The 22,108-nt window shown below is 35.5% G+C and overlaps 1 protein-coding gene across 2 annotated transcripts in view; it reads right to left on the bottom strand.

Annotated features, from left to right (window-relative positions):
- Positions 1 to 22,108, bottom strand: part of DMXL1 (Dmx like 1) — a 76,424-nt gene that overhangs the window by 5,905 nt on the left and 48,411 nt on the right. For both annotated transcript variants that reach the window (XM_059836719.1, XM_059836720.1), the window contains 14 exons: positions 21,849 to 22,097; positions 15,353 to 15,516; positions 14,223 to 14,362; positions 13,800 to 13,885; positions 11,751 to 11,952; positions 10,401 to 10,518; positions 9,071 to 9,133; positions 7,157 to 7,243; positions 6,379 to 6,500; positions 6,121 to 6,262; positions 1,924 to 1,984; positions 1,304 to 1,431; positions 1,037 to 1,129; positions 464 to 555 (listed from right to left, as the gene is read on the bottom strand). In XM_059836719.1, the coding sequence (XP_059692702.1) occupies positions 464 to 555; positions 1,037 to 1,129; positions 1,304 to 1,431; positions 1,924 to 1,984; positions 6,121 to 6,262; positions 6,379 to 6,500; positions 7,157 to 7,243; positions 9,071 to 9,133; positions 10,401 to 10,518; positions 11,751 to 11,952; positions 13,800 to 13,885; positions 14,223 to 14,362; positions 15,353 to 15,516; positions 21,849 to 22,097 (1,747 nt within the window). The remainder of the gene's footprint in view (positions 1 to 463; positions 556 to 1,036; positions 1,130 to 1,303; positions 1,432 to 1,923; positions 1,985 to 6,120; positions 6,263 to 6,378; positions 6,501 to 7,156; positions 7,244 to 9,070; positions 9,134 to 10,400; positions 10,519 to 11,750; positions 11,953 to 13,799; positions 13,886 to 14,222; positions 14,363 to 15,352; positions 15,517 to 21,848; positions 22,098 to 22,108) is intronic.

Here is a 22,108-nt window from a genome sequence, read left to right as displayed (position 1 = left end):
ATGTCTTTAAGGGCATTGTCCAAATGCCTCAAACTCTGACAGGCTTTGGGGATTGACCTCAATGAAGCCTGTTCCAGTGTCTGAACCTCTTGGTAATAAAATGTTTGTTGATGTCCAGTCTCATGCCAGACCTCCCCTGGCACAGCTTTAAACCATTCCCACACACCCCTCACTGGATCCCCAGCAAAATCACACAGGCCCTCCCTTTCTACTTCTCCTCGTAGGTAACATGAGCAGGATATTTGCGCTTCCCCATGAAACTTCCTTCAACAGCCATATGAATTTAGCTGCAAACATTACTTCTGTCCCTCTCCCGCCAAGAAAGAAATCAAGCAGAAGTACTCTTAAACTGCTTAAGGAGAATCATAAAAAAAAAAAAAAAACCAAAAAAACAGAGTGGGGGAAAGGAGAGAAAATAGTGAGGCACCACTTCACTTTTATGAATTATCACAATAGATCTTACCGGTTGTCAGAAGAAAATCCTGCTGTAGCTATCAAAGATGATGAACTGATGAAAACAAAGTCATTGGCTGTTTTGTTATGACATTGCCATGTCTGAAAAATTGCAGTTAGAAATTTTTAATTAAAAAGGAATATATTTTGTACAAGCAGGCAATATTAAACTTCCTTAAGAAGAAAAGGTGTTTCATAAGAAATTTAAAGAACATAGGATACAAGGGTATCGGTATGCCTTGTAAGACTCTTAATTTTTCATGGAAATATACTCCAGCCTATGAAATATATTCAGTCCTATGTACCTGTCCATTAATTGACAAGTGACAATTATTGACAAGTTTCAATAAACATTAAAGTTATTTCAGATCTCACGTTACATTTTCCACTCTGTACTTAAAAAGTATTATTAGAGTGTAAGAACCTGTCATAGAGACCACAGGATGGCAGCAATACGTAACTTAATCTTGATTAATACTGGTTAACATCACAATCCTTGCCCTCTCCTAGCTATTCTGTAGAGAGAAAGAAGTTAGGAAACACAATGCAAGTTTATGGAAACTTAATTTATTATTCAGCTTACCAAATATGGCTTAGGTGAAGTTCCAGTAAGTGGACAACATTTCCAATTTGTCTGATATAAACTTATATATCCATCAGCATCAACAATTCCAAACTGAAAGAAAATATACAGTAATAGTAAATACATAAGTATGTATTGCAGAGAAAATATTCACAATTTTGAGAAAATACTTTAAATTAGAAGCATGCAATGTTTCTGCTAATTTGCAATTATATTGGGGGAGGGGAGAAGAGAAGAGAAAACACACAGAAGCATTTTGTCAGTTACCTTATTTCCTTGGTAATTGAATCGCATTCGAGTTACCCTTGAGTTGCCCCCAGATCGAAAACATGTGATCTGCTGTGCATGACCCCATTCAAACATTCTTACACTTCCATCCTGAGCACCTGTCAGGTCTGCAACAGAAAACATTTACATGACCTTTCACACGAGTTGAAGCTTTTATAATTTCAAGAAAACTCACACTACCTCAAAATAACTAGTGCTAAAATTATGCCATAGTATCTGCCTTGGTGTAGGAGCAGGATGTACCACTGCAACTCTAAGTTATGTTACTCATTATTTGATGAGGATTTGTATTTAGATGCTCAGGAAATATGAAGCTCTTTACATTTACTTGGAGATAATAACACATTTTTCCTATTATCTTTCATTTTAGTCACAAAGAAGAGAGAAATACAGTACTTTTTGCTGTTTCTAAGGGTTATTCTAAATCCCCCAATATTGTTTTTTAAAATTAAAAATAGTTTCAGTAAGCATGGCTTATAAAGAACTTTCAAAACATATAACAGATTGTTGTCCTAGTATAAAATAGCAGCACACTAAGAAACTGAGGAGTTTATTTATCTTCTATAACCTTTCTGTTTTCTATAAAAACCTGAACTCACAATATGGCAGTGTTGGATGAGAAGCCATTCTTCTGACATTATTAATAGCTTTCTTGAGCATCTGTTCAACACAAAAAACAAAAGGAAAAAATTAGGCAGTAATACTGAACAAAAAGCTATCAAACTAGAGAAAAATTAGTGATTGCAGAGAGTTGTTTCCTACTAAAATTCCTATGAAAACAAGTAGTGGGTTTAGAGATTCAGAAGTCTGTGTCGTCCAAGACTAGTGTAGATGTTAGCACTTTTGCAGCTTTATACATCTAGATAAATATTAAACTTTTGCTTCAGAAATGTATGGATCCAAATATAAACACTCCTTAGACTGCAGTCTTACCTCTTTTCTTGCCAATTCCTTTCTGATTCCATTAAATTTATTGGAATATTCCTGAATATTGTAAGATAAGCAAGAGAAAGGCAGAAGCATGTAAAGAAAGAGGTAAACAAACTTTAACAGAAGTAAAAAATAGGAAGGAATATATCTATTTTCAAGTCTAGTTAACTTATTGCCATTGATTGAAAAGCGACTATTTGTGACCATCCAGAAAAAGCAATATACCATGTAACTGGTATAAAATAAGTAAATAAATAAATAAAAAATTCTTCAAATGTATTTATAATTTTGCAAATACATATCCAATGAATTTCCAGCAGCATGTTTGCTCCTAAATTCCAAAATTGGCTTTGAGCTAGGCGTATCACCCAGATTTTTGTTTTCTCTTATTTTATGAATTCCTACTGGGAAGAACTCAATGTGCAAAGAAGATTGGAGACATCAGACTATAACATTTAACCCCCCAACTATTAAAATTATATGTTCAACATGCAAAAGGAAAAAAATCTAAGGATTTTTTTATGAAGGAAGCACATCTGTGCCTGTGTTGTCTCTTCCCTTGTTTTCTTTCTATTAATGTATGTTAAAGTTAGTTTTCATTCTTTTACTCCCCAATAGCTCTCAAAAGTATCTGACTTCTGTGAGGACCCTCTTTCCTCAGAGAATTGTTGGATTTGGTTTGCTCATACATGTATTATTTACCTCGACATTTGAAAAGGGCAAAATAGATATTTGTGGCAGGTGTTAGCTTCAAATGAGAACGCATACGAAATTTTGCTGCCAGGGCATCTCATCTTCAACACAGCAGCTTATCACTTACCACCAACCAACAGCAAGCTGGCACTGAACCACCTTCACAGAAACATTTAGGTTGGAAAAGACCTTTAACATCATTGAATCCAACTGTGACTTTCAACTGCTGTAATTTAGTACAGTATTTTAACACTGCTTTGTCATGGGGCAGTAGATAGTGATGAGGTATTTCAATTATGCTATTCTCCCCTGGCCTCCAATTATATGAACTGGAAGGACACAGGAATTACAAATTTTTATGTGCTTTATTTTCCTAAATATGATCAGTAGAGTTTAAAAGAAATATCCTCTAAATTATCAGTTTGCAAGCAAAAATGAGGAAAAATACTCAAAAGGGAAATAATTTACTTTCTTGTAAAAATTTCCCTGGATTTGGATTCATGGAATAACCACAATCCTCTTAATTACATTTTGGAAGCAGATTTAGATCTTTCAATTCTCCAAGTTTTATCACTGTTGAAGAGAAAGCCTTGTGCTCCTCAGCTCAAAATATTCCAAAACATTTTCTAAAGATAAATATATGATCTTGAAATATATATCTACCTTTCTTTTTCTCTAAGTACTTTAAATATCAAGGAAAAAGCCAAAGGGTTTGAAAAAACTACATATACATTTAAAAATTCAGAACAGCAGAGAATTATATTCTTCAAACATTTACAGAGTTGTATGTGCACTTGTAATTGCAATACTTTGCTCTCTAAACTCACAACTTATCTTCTGTATGTAAATGGAAGAACAATAATTCATGTCCACTCTATTTCTTCACTAAAATGAAGGGCTGTAGTTTTACAGCAACTAACTTTTAGCCAGAAGTTAATAGAAGTCATCTTCCTCCATTCAACAGACAAGCACACATCATGATCCCCTAACCTCTGCGGGATAATGCTTTGGAAAAATGCAAATTTACAGTAATGTGCCTTTGAAGTGCTACACTAACAGAACTCTTTGGTACAGTTTCTCCAATTTAGAAGTACAATTATGAAATGCAAATACTTCCATTATTAATGTAACTAACATTTGACACTGCTAGCCCTCAGTTTGCCCTTAGAACAGCTGACGGCTAGAACACTGGTTGCTTTGCTGGACGGTTGGGTGCTTTGTGCCTTTGTGAAAAATAAAAATGCACTTTAAGTCCATCCCACCCATTGTTAAACTGTTAAATATTGGCATCAGTCACACTGACTTGTACGACAAGCTGCTGGTAACACTGCCTGAGTTTCAGAGCTGTAGGTACATACTATTCCCTTCAGTACTCTCTCACACACACCTCCTGTAAGACCTGTGTAAACAAACTGTGCTGAAGTGTCTGACCCTCCTTACTTACCTTGTATGAGCTGTGTAAACAGGGAACAGTGAAGAGTGTCAGAAAAACCTTACAGCTAATAAAACTTTAACTGCCTGAGTGTCCCTTGCTGATGAAAGTGAAATAAAGACAATGAGACTGAAAAGCCAGTAATGGTACAAAACAGTGGGCTACAACTACTAAATGGGCTGCACATTATGGAAAAGCAAAGATGACATCAAGAATCTGCAGTATCTGAAGGAACAAAGTAGCAAATAGTAGTGAAAGAAAGGTCTTAGGGAAGCTGCTTTTCTTCAGGTTCCAGTTCTTCCACAACAACACTATTTCCTCCCAAGAGTCCCTATTTTTTTCTTCATTTACTTTGTCCTTCATCAGGTACCTCTGTCTTCCCTCCCTACTGGGCAGGTGCTGTTGCATTCTGTGATGGGTTGTTGGCCACAGTCAAACAATATGCCAGACAAAATTTAGGTCCAAAGTTTAACAGCAAAAGCATTCAACACGAGCACAGCCAAATATATTTAGGAAGAAAGTTTTACAGCATGCAAAAGAAAAGGCCATGTAAATACCATTTGCATTAATATATTACACAATTAATTAAGTTTGAGAAATACAGAAACACAAAAATTCTTTATGTACATATATATATGTATATATATGTATATACTTTAAAAATGAAAGTGAGAAAAGAAAGTGGCAAAGGCGTTCAAAGAATACTTGCACAAGAGAGCTGGTTTTAATAGCAGAGCTGCAACACTGCCACCTAGGATCAGCAGTTCTTAAAGTGAAGGCAAAGGTGTAGGTACTGGCACAATACCCACTTCTATATGTGCAAAACATTACCAATCTTACAATGACTATTCCTTATTTACTCCTCCTATTCCTCAGCTATTTGCAAGTTAACAATATTAATTAACATATGGTGACTTAATTTTGCCTCCAGTTATAACTTGCTTTGAATTGTTAAATGACACCAAGTACAGCCAAGTCTCAAGACTTAATGCATTTGGTTATTTAGGAAAATTCTACTTTCTGCACTCCATGTGCAGAAGGACTGAGATACTAGTGTCTTGTATGACCATTTCAGCTCCCTTAGGTGTCTCCAAATAAGAATCTCTCAGCCAGCTAATCAACAGATCTGCATCTATGCTCCACAGGAACTAAGATAAGAATGTCAATGGCCAGGCTACAATTATCATTTGATCTGAATTAAATCTAACTTAATAGCCTTTTGCTCAGGGCCATGCTTCATTCCAGACACAAGACCTCTTTCTGAAGCTCAGAATGAAGACGAAGATTATGCTTAAAATAAAAGCTACTACAAAATTTCATATAAATATCTCTACCCAATCCTTATGAATTTATATACTGAAACCACCTAAATATATGCTTTTTAAATAGACCATTCAGCTTAAGTCATTAAAGAAGAATTTATAGTCTAACTTCTTACCCAAATCCTGATTCTCTGCTTTTAGATGATGCTTTTAAAGAAAGCATATACGACTTGACTGAAAGCTTTGCTCGTTTAGTTGTCCCTTAAATTCTGCGCAGTATTTTAATCTATTAAATGATATGTTACCAAAAAAATCCAGCTTGCCTTGGTTGCATAGAAAGGTTATATTTAGTTATATAAAGGTTGTATATATTTAGGTTATATTTATAGTCTACAACAAAATATAACAAGCAAGACTGAACAGATAAAAGGAAAGAAGTAGATAGAACACACGAAGCTAATCTTTGATAAGCGACTTACCACAGACGCACCCCTGCCAGTTTGTGTACTACCAAGCCAAGGCATATTGATAGGTGTGCCAGGATTACTGTGAGTATAAGGAGTGCTTCCCTGAACATTAACCAGATCATCACGAGCATGTATAACTAGGAAATCATCAGCCCTAGAAATTAAGAAAACATTTCAAATTAAGATTCTGAACAGCAACAGTAAATACCATGTTTTGTTACTCTGATTTAAGCACAATCAAGTGTGATACTGAAAACAAAGAACATATACCCTTTATTTTCTATTTCCATATCATCATCAACCCAGGTGTAGATTTGTGTAGCTAAAATTGCAGAAACATCCAATTCTTGAATATCATGACTTGATGCTATTGCAATGCAGTTCCGATTTGCCTGAAAAAAATAACAGCAAGACAGATGCAAAAGGAAACCTCAAAAATGGACTTATTTTATTTTTTATGATTATGGCACTGTTGCTCACAAAAATACATGCTTAATTTACAAACCCCAAACATTTACATGTACAAGTCTATGTACATTTATACTTGACATTTCCCTTTCAAAACTGATTTGCATCTGGGATAGCATCTATATCACACACTATTTGCATCTTGTACCTCTCAAGAAGCTCAAGTATCTCCTTGCTTTTTCCAGACAATAAGCAATAGGTAACTATATTATAATCCTTGCAACCAGGCTCCCCTCCTCCAGTTCTGAAGCGTTACATGGCTGAACAGAGAAAATATAACTTCCTGTTTGACAGAAAAGGGCAAATACTCCTACACACAAGCATTAAAAAAAAAAAAAAAATTAAAGCCACCTGCCCCTTTGATCAATTCACTGCACAATAGAAAAAAGAAGAAAATTTGTAGCAGAACTGTCATGAAAAGGTAATTTTGAAGTGCCTTAGAAAAGGCACTAAAAGCTAAATGTTGTAGCTGCTAAAAACAGCAGGATGGCTGGCAAAGCCTATTTCACCCAGTCACAATGTGCCTGTGTATCAGGTGGAAAACACAGCAATTAGGTTATTCTACCTCCTTTATACTCACCTTATTAACTGCAAAAGCAGTAATGATGTCCGACTCTTTATGGATTATTCTTGCCTTGCCACCAGGGTATCCCAAATCTGTTTCTATCTATATTTAAAACACAAAGCCCAGTTAAATGCAAACTTCTGTACAATACCACTTTTTACTGAAAGTACAGAGACCCAACAATGTTACATGTGAAATTTTTTTCCCCATAATTTTAATTCAAAGAAAACTCAACAAACATAACCTGTAACAATTATGCTAAACCTGTTTTGTGCAATAATACAGCTTCCCACGTTAAGATTACCACAGCAACAGAGAAAATGTAATCTGTCACACAAGCCACAGTACTGTGCTCATTTTCAAGTTTTTCAGGGGTGCTGAAAACTAGCAAGGCTATATGCAGCACACTGTTGATTGAAATATTGAATTTTGGTATTTTGCTCTCAAAAAAGTTTGCTAAGTCTATGACTGCTCTTAGCAAACACCTTTTGCCACTGAAATTGATGAAATAGTTCAAAAGAAGGTGCAGGCAAGCTCCTGAACAGGAAAATTAATTTGAACTTCATCAGTGCATCTAACCACAATTATTGCAATTATATAAATCTGGAATCCTGTACATGACAAAACAATAAACCTTTTGCTATCACTTTTTTTTCCCATGTGATCTACTGCTGGATTTGAATATTGTCTATAATTTTGTATTTTAAAAATACAATCAGGTACATGCCAGCACACAACAAAACTCTAAACTCTACCAGCACTGTATCAATCCTTCTCAAAATTAAAGAACTCAGCACTGAAAGAATTAAATTGATAGGTTACAGATACAGGCTGTTACAGAACAGCTTTACAGTAAAAACAATAACACTGCCAAATTAATGGTGACATAAGAATTCAAACCCGAGTTACAAATGTAATATTTAATTTAAAAAAACCCCAAAGAATTATGTCAGAACTATTTCAAGCCTCTCATCTACAAATTCTTAATTTTCTGTGCTTTAAAGATTTAAACAATATTTCACTTGAAAAACAGTATGATTTTTCTGTCAAAGAACTGAAAAAGGTCTTTTACAAAGTTTAAAAAACTGTTGTTACAGACCAAGAAGTGGAATACCTTTTTTCAAGTCAAAACAAAATTGATACTTCATTGATTTTATGTATATAACACTGGACAAAACTGCAGTGGCAAACAGATACAAAACCATGATTTGTGTCTTATGATGAACAAACCTGCACAAAATTAAAATTATTTTTTCTCTGGCCAGTTCCAATTACCTACTTGCTAATACTGCATTATCACATAATTAATATGAACAAGATAGCCCAAGCCACAGAGTGTTCACATTTCTGTCTTCACTCTAGTTTTCTAAAAGAAAGGAATATGGTAATCATTTAAGTATACACACATAGTACTCTACCTTTTTAGTATGTCACACCAATTTTTCAAGATGGTTGCTAAAACAGTGTTATATGGGTTGATTTGTCACCATCTATTAAATAAGGTTCAGTGAAAGTTTTCAGTAGCAAACTCATACCATGCTAACAAACTGCTCAAAGTGCAGCTCACCACCTTCACTTAAAAGCAACTACTGTAGCTCACACTGATCAAAGGTTCTGTATGTACTGGGTATCACACTACTACTGAATTTTTGTCACTTGGACAAATCTCAACTTCAGCTCTTCACTTGGCCAAGCTACAGAGGTTGATAACAGATATTGTTCTTACCTGGTTGATGCAGCTAAGATAATTAAGTTTCTGATAAACTCTGAAACAGTTTAACTCCATCCCTTGCATTTTTGAATTTTTTTAAGTTTGTTTGTTATGTGAACAAAGACTTTTTTATAAGTGAAATCAGCACCATTTAGACAAAAAAATAAAAATTTATAATTGTGTTAGGTCTAATAAATTTGAGGATTATTACTGTGTACCTTATTGATGATGTGCTCCTCCACCACAGAATTTTTCATGGTTTCATTGTGCTCCTCTAATGACTTCACCAAGGAAAGAAACACCACAAAACAAAGCATAAAGATAAGACATAACATGCATGGTTATCAAGGAAATCCTCAATTGCTTGTTGTTTACCCCAACACAGGACAACTGAAACACAACAGCAAGTCTGCACACACATCGTGCATATTTTAAACAGTAAGAATAAATAACAAACTCAAAACTCTTTTTTCAGTACAGATTTACTTACTCTGTACTGTAACAAAACCTTGTCCATCCTAAAAGCCAAGTTTCTTAAAAAATAAGCAATCTACACTGACATTTTATCAGCAACAATATAGAAAATAAAGCCAATTACGCTGTGTAAGGCTGTGAGCTTACCTTGAAACATAAAGCACATCTAAAATTTTCCAAAATACCTGTCCATACAGCATAACATGGCTGTGTTAACATAAGATATGATCAGAAGTGGTGCACTATTAATGGCAAAAAGGAAAAATTTTCCTTTTAACTGCACTCTGTAGTGAACACAATTAGCCAACATTACCAAAACAAGCTAATATTCTAGTTGTGACAGGACAAAGGTTAGGTCATGCAGAACTCTCCACTGTCATGGCTTTACTAGTCATGAATATTCTTTCTCCTGCATATTTAGTATGTTCACATCTGCTTCTTTCTCCTCCATTTCGGCTATGCTACAGTTTTTCTGTAATACCAGCAATTCTTTCAAAATTAGGAGCAGCAGTAAGTCAGAAAAGTAAAGTGAGAGAAAAAAATCCAAAAGCTCATTAGAGAATCAAAATTTAAAAACATTTAACTGCATCTGGTACAGCAATCAAACTAGACACTATGACAAATAATCATAGAAATAGCAATTGCTGCATGAGCACTTTTCTTATTAAAATTGAATCATAACATGGTAGATCATAAGCAGTGGATAAAAGCCAGGGTAACTATGACAGGGACAGACTAAAACTTCAATACTTTGGTTCATTAGATTACTGGTTTTAATCTTTGAAATGGTCCATTTGGTCCTTCTTTTGAGGCAGCTTTTTATATTGATCTTAAAAAAGAGGGTGATTGTAGCAACATTATGCTAGTTGTCATTTTACAGTCAAAGTCTGATTATTTTTGCATTTTATGGAACAATGGACAAGTGGGTTTTTTTATGAAATACTGTAGATATGGAGTTGTTGATAAGTACATTAACCCTTCATGCAGCAGAAGCAAACAAGCCAGCCAAGTAACTTAAATGAAAGTTGACAGATTGACCTGCAATATTTTCTGCACTTTATATACCATACCAACCTCATTTAGGCATCGCTTCTTGGTAAAAATATTTCTGATAAAAGTCTCTTGGACTTCTTCCTGTTTGACCAAGTACTGCCATAGCCTCTTCACAGACAGTGCAACATGACTGCTAGATCTACAGAACAAAATTGAATAAATACATCATGCTCATACTTATACAAGAGTGCAGTATTTTATATTCTAATCAAATTATAGTGAGAAGAAATGCTGAAGCAAAGCTACAGTGCTATAGACAGGCTACTAAGACCAATCTGAAAGCACTTTAATACCCTCTTCCTGAAAAACCCACATGCGAGAGGAGGTGCAAAAGGAAGAATAAATAGAGTATGTAGCATCTTCTCCTTCTCTCTTGGGACAAGTGAGAAAATCTCTTTAAGAGATTACACAATGGTAAGAGCAGCATACTGATTAGTCCAGCTCATTCTTTACAATATGAATAATTTCTGTTAAGTCCTAAAGAGTGATCCCTTCACATAGACAATGAATGACAAACTTCCTGCTAGGAACACATCATCAGCTGTGTAACTTCTCTGAAACATCCATGAGTTTTTAGTAACAAAATTGGAAGGATTGTAGAATCAGATCAAAATTCAAATGTTTATGCTTATCCCTAGAAATGGCACACTCAAGCAAAAACTATAAATACAAATATAGCTGCTATATGTAACTGCTTATGACAAGCCAAAATCCATCAAACTCTGAATTGCTTTAAATCATAATCTAAAAATCATGTCAGACCGCAGATACGTGTTAAACTGGTCCCTTTTAATCAAGTTGAGTTACTGAAAGTGTGACCATGATTAAATATTTTACAATAAAAATCCAGACTTTCTGTATTTTGAAACCCACAAGTGACAGTAACATTAAAAAGGCAGAAATCTATATAAAAATTACACTTTGAGAGACTGAGCACACCTTCCTTATGTTAAGTCATACCTATGCAAATATTATAAATAATAAGTATTTCTTCTCTGAATTTAGGTAACAATACTGATAAGACTGTGAGGTAATTTTATTATCTCTAAAGGTGAGGCAATTATTTAATTCACTGTCACTAATCCGTAATTATCTCTCAAGGTAAATATTTTATTCTTTATTCTATTGTCAAGCATACTTTTTCCAGAGACACTTAAAATCCATGTTAAACGTCAGTAAAAAAATTTTAAAAAATTAGAAACTGTGGTACATTTTTCCTGCTCTTCCTTCAAATCAGAGATGCAAGAAATCTGACATGTACCCTTTGTTTCATATAGTTATTGAAGTCGCAATCGATCATGTGCACTAAAAACCTAATACTTGATTTATATCACAGATATTACAGTCAGTGTTTACAGAAATTAGACTCACCTAAAAGGAGTGTTTGTAGGCTCAAGTAAACTTTTGTGGCGAAGCAACGCAGGACCAGCAGCAAGGGCATCTTCAGAAGCATGAACTGAAATATAATGCTGAGGTGGACCCCCATACAGCTCAAGACGTCGGAGAAGAACTTGTTCCCAGCGCTGTAAAGTTTTCAAAACTGCATGGCATATCGGGGAGCTAACTGGAAGCTCTAGAAAGACAAGTAAATAATAATAGAACCCCTCCCCTTTTCATTATAACCTTGATAAAGATTAACTCCAGCAGGTGAAGGCTAAAGTTTATTTTGAATATCTCCACAAGTAAACTTTGTTCAAACATCAAGTCAATATTTTCAAGTATAAAAAGATGAACTGCTTAGGGCTATTATTGCTGAAAAAAGGAACAAATTTCTCCAATATTGGAGAGATTACATAATGGAGTGGATCATTATGAAACTGATCCTCCTGCAAGATGCGAAGGTATATGTATGACAGGCAGGTGATAAGAGAAAGCTGATGCACCTTCATAAAGGGCAAATTGTGCCCAGCTAATCTATTAGTGGCATTCTATTGTGAACTGACTGTGCTGGAGGGCAAGGAAAGAGCAACTGATGTCCTCTACTTTTAGCTTCCATAAGGCCTCTGACAGTGTCCCATACAACATTGCCTCTCCACTGGAGCAAAAAGGATGGACTGTTTGACAGCTAAGGAATCAGCTGAATGACATCCCCCAAAGAGTTACATTCAATGGTTCAAAATCTAAATGGCGATCAGTAACAAGTGTCATCCCACAGGGATACATGGTGAGATTGCTACTGTTCCATCTCTCCCATAATGACACAGGCAGGGGTAGTGAGAGGCACCTGCAGGCAGCTGGCAGAGAACATCAGGGTGAGCGGTACAGCTGAATTCCTGGAGGGAAGGGATGCCACCCACAGGGACCTTAGCAGGCCTGAGGAGTGGGCCCATGTGACCCTCACAAGCTTCAGCAAGGACAAGTGCACCTGCGTCAGGGCAATCACCAGTACCAAAACTGAGTGATGAACAGACTGAGAGCAGCCCCATGGAGAAGGACTTAGGGATACCAGTGGATGAAAAACTGGGCATGACTTGGCTCACAGATCAGAAAGCCCACTGCATACTGGGCTGCATCAAAAGAGCAGCCAGTAGGATAAGGGAGGGAATTTGGCCCCCCTAATTTGTTCTTGTGACACTCTACCTAGAATATCACATCCAGGAACGGGGACCCCTCTACAGGAATGACAGGGATCTGTAGAGGGGATCCAAAGGTGACAAAAACAGGTCAGAGGGCTGAAACACCTCTCCTGTGAAGACAGGCTGAGAGTGCGGCGGTTCTCCAGCCCGGACTGGAGAAGGCTCCAGGGACATAATACAGCAGCCTTTCAATATTTAAAGTAGACTTAAATGAAAGACACAGAGACTCTTTACCAAGGCCTGCAGTGATAGGGGAAGGAGTAATGTTTTCACACCAAGGAAGTAGACTTCGATCAGATAAAAGACAGACATTATTATGATGAGGGTGGTGAGACACTGGAACTGGTTGCCAGAGAGGTTGTGGATGCCCCAGATGTGGGAGGTCATGTCAGATAAGGCTTTGAGCAACACCATCTAGTAAAAGATGTCCCTGTCCACGATGTGGTAGGCAGGGTTGGACCTAGATGACCTTTAAAGATCCCTTCCAAAACCAAACCATTCTATGAATCTATGAAACAAGGAGCAGGAATGATGTTACTTCAACTTCAAAAAACTCGAAGTGCTTCCACAGGAAATAAATACATTCTTACGTGACTAAGAAGCAAAGAAAACATAAGACCATGGAGACTTGAGCATTCTTTCTCACCCATTCATCTTAGCCACCCACCAGGTCATTTCATAAATATACCTGCTGTATGATAAACAGTATCAGAACATTTATTCCGATATCACTAAAAAACTAGGAACTTTTGAACCAAAAGCTACAATATATGCATATTATTCAACACATCGCTGATTTTAATGTGCTGATTAGGTATGAAGAGACAACACTGCTGCTTATTACCTGAAAGATCATGTCCAGCCAAAGGGTAGAAAATCTTCAAATTGTGAAGTACCAGCTGAACCATTGCCAATCTCATCAGTGACCAACTAACAAGAAAGCACTAGAAGTCATTTACTAATAGGAAAATAATTTTCTCACTTATTCAAAATTAGATTTTAAATTTAGATCTTCAAATCTTCATAATAAACTACTGAAAACTACAAACCATACTTTAGAATATTATAGGTACTTTGAATTAAAAAAATCACTACACCACATACTAATAAAATTAATAAAGTAATTATTTGAACATTAACTACAGTTAGTTAACTACTGGGTAATACATGAAAATATCAAGTAACTGGTATACTATCTCAAAAATAAAAAAGCAGAAATGCAACTCGAGATATGGCAAAATATCTTGCATTCTAAAGAGTTATTTACCTGTAAGAATTTGAATTAGAATGCTCTTGGTTATGTGAATTTGATGCAAACATATCTCCATCATTGTCTTCATCATCTTCATCACTTTCTTGACTCTCTTCTGAATCATATTCCGCTCGACTTTGCGATGGAAGAAATGGCTAAAAATTTCACAAAATTCTGTAAATATCTTCTAGCCAGCATCTCATTCTAACATACCTTTTAAAAATTGAATAATTACAATGCTTAAAGCTTCTTATAAAAAAGCACACATACAATCTTACTCCATTTAGTAACATTTGGAGTTTGTACCTTATGAAAAGGGTAATGGTCCATAAGCACTACATACATAAGTTAACACCTTAACTATTTTTTTACATTACTGAAATATTCTAATGTTTCTAAAAAATTCTAATGTTTCTAAAAAATTCTAAAACACTAACTGGTTTTTAATTCTTATTTTATTTTCATGCCAGATATACCAAACCAGATGTGGGACACACGAGCCTGTCAGAGAGAAGCCAAAATCACCAGGTTGTAGTCTCTTCAGTTCTTCCAAGAGCTCAGAGAAATCCTGTCCTCTCCCTAATCATATTTATGATCAGTCTATTATCACTGCCTCACTGCGCTATTCAGTACTTGCATTTTCTTTTTTGTCCTTGCTCCTAAAATACACTTACTTTTCTTATATAGATAATACTTGATATAGAAATGCATGTACAACTCCACAGAAGTATGTAACTTTCTAGAAAGAAAGATCTGCCACAACAGACTAACAAGGCAACATAATCTGATTTCCAGTGGGTATGCACATGCATTTTACCCAAGTGAAATAGCTGATAAATGCTTCTCACATTTCCTTGTTCCCCTAAATACCTAACCCATAATTATCTACACATTTGTACACTGTAATTGTAAAAATCAACATGATTTGTTCATACCATTATCTGAAAAAAAATTAATAGAATAACAACAGTCTTCAAGAAAGCTATTTCAAAAATATGTATAGGCTCCATTTTAGAAAAAGCTAAATGTGAGGCATAAAAACAAGCAGATTCTATCACATCAGTACCTAGAATAATGACCACGAGAAAAATTACCAATCCAGAAGTGATAGAAGACACTTAATTGTCAAAACAGTAAAAAATTACCTTTGCAATGAAATAATCCCAGATGCTAAGCTCAGGAGGGATGAATCTTTCTTTGTAAGATGATGATTGTTGGTCTACCAGTGGCAATGCAGGCAACTGAGAACTCTCTTTTGGAGAGGTTTTTGATGAAAGCCTGTAATGTTTTTGCTGTTTCTCTCCATCATCTATGTGAGAAGAAAATAGAGTACGTTGCTTTAAACCTTCTGCTCTACCTCCCTATTGCTTTTAATAAACAGACTTGTAATGAAAAGTAAACATTTCCGTCATGACAAATTTTCAAAATTTACCTTAGCATTTAGCATTTTAAACAGAGAGAATGTTACTCCTCAAATACATAAAACTAATATATAACTATAACTCTAGAATGTAAAAACTCTCTGCACAAATAATACACCCATAATTGCATGAGGTGATCTCTTCTTACAAAGGTGACAAATATTACTCAAGCCAACCATCTTGCAAAACTAAATTACTTTAATAAGAACTACTGAATACTGATTAATTTAGCTTTTAAGACAAGCCAGGAGACTTGTTTTCCAGAATCTATATTGCAAACACATAGGCTTGCGATTCCTGCTCCAACTCATAACTCCATGTGTCCCTCTAGTGGAGATCTGTATTTTTTTTTCTAAGTAGTGCAATTCTGCTAAAACCACATGCTCTGACAATACACTTCCTCAGCAAATATAAAAGATAATATTTTAACTAACACAATCTAATATATAACTTATTAAACAGGGAAAGATTAATTTTTTGCAGCAATACCTTAAATCCTAGGAGTAGAGAGACCCCCTTGCTTGCCCCAACATTGACTTCTTTCAAACTAAGAAGTGTCAATGGAAGGTTTTACTTCCATTCTTGATTATTACAGATATCCTTTCTATTAGAAGAGGAAGAATGATACCAATTGTCACTTGTCACCAACTGTCAGTGTTCTGACTCTCCAGAACACATAGGAAGTGAAAGCAACAAGGGAGAAAAGAAATTATATTTGGAGATTTGTTGGCCATCTTTCATAACAGAGAAAATGGACTTGAATCAATTTCCTACTTGAGTGTAGAGGGTGGAGCTTGTGTTTGTTTTGTTGCTGTTGTTGTATGGTTGGTTTTTTTTTTTAAGATTAATTTATTCTGTTTTCAAATAGATACATGGAATGTACAGAGATCAGTTTCTACAGTGAAACCTAGGAGTGGGTTCAAGACTTAGATAAAACAAAGAAAGCTTAAATATGAAGATAAAAAAGGAAGTTATTTTTTGAACATCGTTTTGGAGTCCACAAAACTTGGAGCACCAATTTAGCTGAGTGATTTTTCTTAAGCAGAGGGGAGTATGGGCTGCCTTAACAGCAGTAGTATGAGCCAAGAAAGCAATTCTGTCGGCTTGAAGAGCTCACCTGAGGGACAGATGTCTCTGTCAACTGAGTTCAAGCACCAATATGTTGGGCCAGACCACTTGCAAGAATGAACTAATGTGAACATCACAAACTAACAACCACTGAAGCTTCCATAATTACCTTCTCCTATTAATAATGCTGAGGATGGCAAAAAAAGAGACAGCACACCTATCTGTTCCTGGAGTAAACTACCACGAAGTATTTCCTACACCCTTATTTTTTTTTAAGTGTTATATCCACAGGAGACTTTCTGAGTCTTGATAGGGGCCTGAAAGACTATGTCCTTCAAAACTCTTACAGGTATTCCAATCACTTGAAAACAGAAGGTCTAACACTCTAAACAAAGAAAAACAGTGGTAATTTACACACACTTATTTCCATATGTAAGACTTACTTGCTCATAACATAAACTGAGCCAACAGTACAACTGTAACTCTGGGCCATTAAGGTTTAAATATGTGTTTTTTTAAAAAACCCACAAAACTTCCAGGATTTCCATACCTCACCATTTTTCAATTATTTTATTCTAAGGGACAAATTCTCTGCACTCACACTAGTCAAGGAATTTTTTCGTTATTTCTGGTCATTTCTGGACCAGGAATAAACATGTTACTCCAGGATTTAGAAAGATTTTTGACTACATATGAAGACAAGCATTATTATCCCAAGCAGCTGAACTACTGTGCTGGTTGAGGCTGGGGTAGAGGTAATTTTCTTCACAAGTGGCTATTGTGAGGCTGTGTCTTGGACTTGTGCTGAACACAGGGTTGATAACACAGAGGTGTTTTGTTATTGCTGAGCAGGGCTTACACAGAGGAAAGGCCTTTTCTGCTTTTGTACCTCCACCCCGGCGAGGGAGCTGGGGGTGCCAGGGAGGCTGGGAAGAGACACAGCCAGGACAGGTGACCCAACTGACCAAAAAGATCTTATAGAGCATGTGACATCAAGGTCAGTACATAAAGTGGGGGGAAGGAGGAGGAAGGGGGAGGACATTTGGAGACATGGTGTTCACCCTCCCAAGCCACCACTACACATGATGGGGCACTGCTCTCCGGGAGCTGGCTGAACCCCTGCCAGCCCATGGGAAGCAGTGAATTCATTCCTTGTTTCTCTTTGGCTGTGTGCACAGCTTTTGCTTTTAAACTGTCTTGATCTGAATGCACAAGTTTTCTCTTTTACCTTTCCCATTTCCTACCTGGTCCTGCCAGCGGGCGAATGAGTGAGCGAGTGGCTGCCTGGCGCTTGGCTGACGGCTGGGGTTAAAGCACAACAGCTTTAACCACAAAACACTTTATATATATATAGAATCTAATAAAAGATGAAGACATCCCATCTTTCATCTTGAAACAGGAATATCATAACACTATTGCACTTCTATACTGTATCACAATTTTTTTTTCCTGTTAGGGATAGTATTTAAAATCCACTTACCTGCACTAAAAGTCAAAATCACAATAACTGCAGTACAATGCATTTCCATCTCATTATTCAAAACTTATCAGTTAAGGAGCATGCACATGCATCACTATGAATTTTTAGCTAATTTTTAGCAACTACTTAAAATAAAAGAAATTCACTAGGCATGAAATAAGGAGCAAGTGTTGCATGATAGAGAAATGAGCAAGTACAGGCCTGCAGGTTGTTTTTCTAAGCAGAATTCAAAAGGTAAGTTTTATTTTTAAAAACTTTAAATAAAATGTTTTTACTTTTTTATTTAAAAAGTACTTTATTCCTCTCTGTTGGATCACACTTTGTATTTTTAAGAATACTGCAGGCTAGCCATTGGAAAAGATTCAATATGTAAGGTAAATGAAAGAACAACCACCTAAGTGGTTTGACAAACACTACTAATGCAGATTTCTTTTTATATATTCTAAAAGAAATTAACTACATTAAAAATGTTGTTAAAGTTCTGACTGTCTTTAGGGATTTTAAATTACTGACTACACACACTTTCAAATTTCTCATATATTTCTAATTAAAAATCTTTTACATGTGTTTTGTTATTTATTTAAAACACTTATATTTGCTCCCATTTTTCATATAAGGCAAAAGGAAAATTTAGGTTATTTCCCAAGAATATTGGACTACTTCAGACAAGTAAAATCCTTTAATTTCTGTCGGGTCCTAAGACATGCAATGATAACAAAAAGATCTGTTCTTTCCACCTTCCCAGGAAGAACTTAAAGGCAGATTGCTTGCAACTTCCCTTCATTTGCTCTTGCAGCATGGAACAACTGAATAAACGAAATGAAACTATGGATTTCTAACTGTTAAAACAAAGGTCAAATTTGGCCTTAAGAACCTTTTGGATGATAAAGAACGTACCATCTCTGTATACACTTAAATTATGAAACAGTTTGCTTAGGTAGTTTTCAAGCAAAATATGGTAAATGGGATTCTGAAAAAAAACCTACTATAATCAACAACAAGGCTCTTTTTCAAATGATAACTGCCTGTAAGAAAAAAAAAACCATAGTGTGCTAGTTCTGTTTCCCAAAATCATTTGCTGCAACTGCAAAAACAAGAAACATGGCTGAAAATCATAATGAACTGAAAAGCTTTCAAATGGCTTTGTTCTGTCTGACAGAGGCACTAAAACAAGCTTTTCATAAAAAAAAAATTCCTAAAAGAGGTTAGGGATTTATAAGACTACCAGATACTGGTTTCTGGTTCCTGTTTTTGAGTCTAAGAGAAAGATCATATTTACTTAAGTGAAATTTTATATTCAAAGCTACTACATGCTCAAGTCAACTAAAGCAAAGAGCAGAAAGGGAAATAACAACTTTATTGACCAATGCTGTACATGGAGTTATGATCTCTTAAAAGAAGTTTCAAACTTCAAATTCAAATATGTACTAAAGGATTGGAGAGGAGGTAAGGAGGAGGAGACATGCATAGTCTTATTATTAGTGTTCAGAATTTTTAGCTTTTGATCTCCATTTGAGATTAGAAGCACTTCACAAAAATCTAAAACTAAACGTAAGGGAAAATAGTCTAGTTAAGCATAACAAAATGGTAAGAAATAGAAAAAAAATTTGAGTAATATTATGGAAAATATGGCATAGTTGACTGGAACAAGCATTCCAGTCACTTCTATTTGCTTCTGGGTTTCAGGAAGAGTAAAGGCACAAAAATATAGCTGATTTTAATCCTAATCCCTCTGCTTCATTGGAGGTCTATTTTTTTCCCTTTCTCCCTCCACCATTTTTTTCAATATGACCGAGAAACAACTTTGGAGAAATACCTTTCCCCCAAATTTGCTTTACATAAACACACATTAAAAACAAGTAAAAACCCACTGAATCCTAGAATTGCATAGGCTAAAAGACACTCAGTTCAACCAATGAGAACAGGGCTGGCTTAATTGATAGCCTAGTTTGCTCAAGTTTTTGAGTAACTCCAAAGAGAGATCCTACAACACTTCTAGGCCCCCTTTTCAGTGATTATCTGTAATAACTAGTATAAAAAAATATTCCTTCTTCTCTTCAATTTTTAGTAGAACTTTGGGATTCTTCCCGCAATCAGGCAGCCAGCACTCCTCCTTCAGAAAAACATGCAGCAGATAGGCTGTATTTAGTATGCATTTCAGAACACACTTCTTTGTAAAAATACTTTGCATTTTAAACCAGTGGTAGCAGTAGTATTAACACAGCTTAATACAGTAACCAACACCTAGTTAGCAGAATTGCCAACAAAAGCTAGTTAAGACTTCTGACAATTCTGTGACAGCAAACATGTTTACCTTACTAAAGTGATAGAGAGAAATGTTAACTCAGTACCCCAGAGAAAGCTAATCAGAATAAGAGCCCACTTTTGGGTAAAGATCTCTACTCTGAAAACATTTTTCTACAAGTCTGATGAAGATATTTAAACAGACCACTTTTACAGTTTTCCATAAATGGAAGGTAAGACATTTTGATATGCAGCATACATCTAAATATTAATAATTTTTTTTTAAAAAGTTACATTTTGTCTCTACATATATATTCAGATGTAATTTAGAAAGTCATCAGAGTTTAAGTAAATTTGTCTTTACAAAATCTTCCCTTAAAAACTTAGTTAATTGTAGCATTTTTGCTGTTGGTTTCGTAGAAGTCAAACTAAATCAAAAAGCACATGACTATATGAAAAATAAAAGCATTACAGGAATTTGTTCTGGTCCTGAGGATAGTTTACCACTACCTGAATTTAAAACTTGAGAATTGTTTGCTTTTCTAAAGGGTTCTTAGAATATCAACAAGATACCCTTCACTTGTAATGTCTGGAATGAACACTTAGAAATCCACATGCACAATAATGCTTATATTCAAAAAGCAAAACAAGCAGCTGTCCAAAAAAGATATGAAACACTTCTGATCTTTTCAAACCATGGTCAAAGTAATTTTGTATTTAATATTTATTTCAAATGAAGAGCCATAAAAATACTACAGTGCTGACAATTTTCTTTTTTTAAAAAGGCCTAATTTATGTGCTTCTTCAATTACAAAATTTTACTTTAAATTTTGATATCATGGCTTGCAAACAGAAGTTTTTCTGTCTTTCTGCATATGAAAAAAAAACAACCAAAAACACACATAGCAAACTGCATGTAGAGGCCTAGTACTAAATCTAGTATCTTGCCTGAAGGTTTGGTAGGACTATGAGTACTGAAGGAGGTAAGGGATTTGGAAAACCCCACGCATTCCATGGAGAACACTACTACCTGATGTGGGCTAGGCATTGGGAAGTGCCTACCTGTCAAAGAGAGAAAACATACTGCATTTGTAAAATGGGAATATATTCCAGTTAGGAGAGAACTGGAAAGCTTTAAAATAAACATAAACTAAGCTATAACAGTATTGGAAACTCTCTAAGACCAACTTAACTCCCTCATACTAGAGCAGCTGTTCTACTTGAAAACCTTATTTCAGTAGCATTCACGTCTGTTTCACTCTTCTATACAATACCTACATGAATAATTTCAGATCCTTGTTTTCCTATGCAAATCTAAAACCCTACTGAATGCTTATTGAACACAAACTACTTAATTAAGCTTTCAGCAGTCACATAATTTTCTTAAAAATCCAAGAAGACAAATATACATAAAACAAGAGAACTGACCAGTTTTTGTCTTTAATTGCTGCTGTCCTCCGCTGGGTGTATGAGCTCCTCCTCCAAAGATTGCAGACCACATTTTGTTGTTAAGTGGATGAGCCATAATTCTATACAGCTCATTGCTAGAATGTGTTGCAAGGCCATGGATGAACAGGCTGAGATAGACTGCAGTTAGAATTTCACAAAGTAGAACTGTGAGACCTGGCTGGGCTTCCTCACCAGCAGAATTCAAGAGACGTATTAGAGCTGTGATTCCTGTTTATATA

The sequence above is a fragment of the Haemorhous mexicanus genome, chromosome Z, assembly GCF_027477595.1.
Source record: "Haemorhous mexicanus isolate bHaeMex1 chromosome Z, bHaeMex1.pri, whole genome shotgun sequence".
Classification (NCBI taxonomy): Eukaryota; Metazoa; Chordata; class Aves; order Passeriformes; family Fringillidae; genus Haemorhous; species Haemorhous mexicanus.
This window is presented reverse-complemented; position numbering and strand designations above follow the sequence as displayed.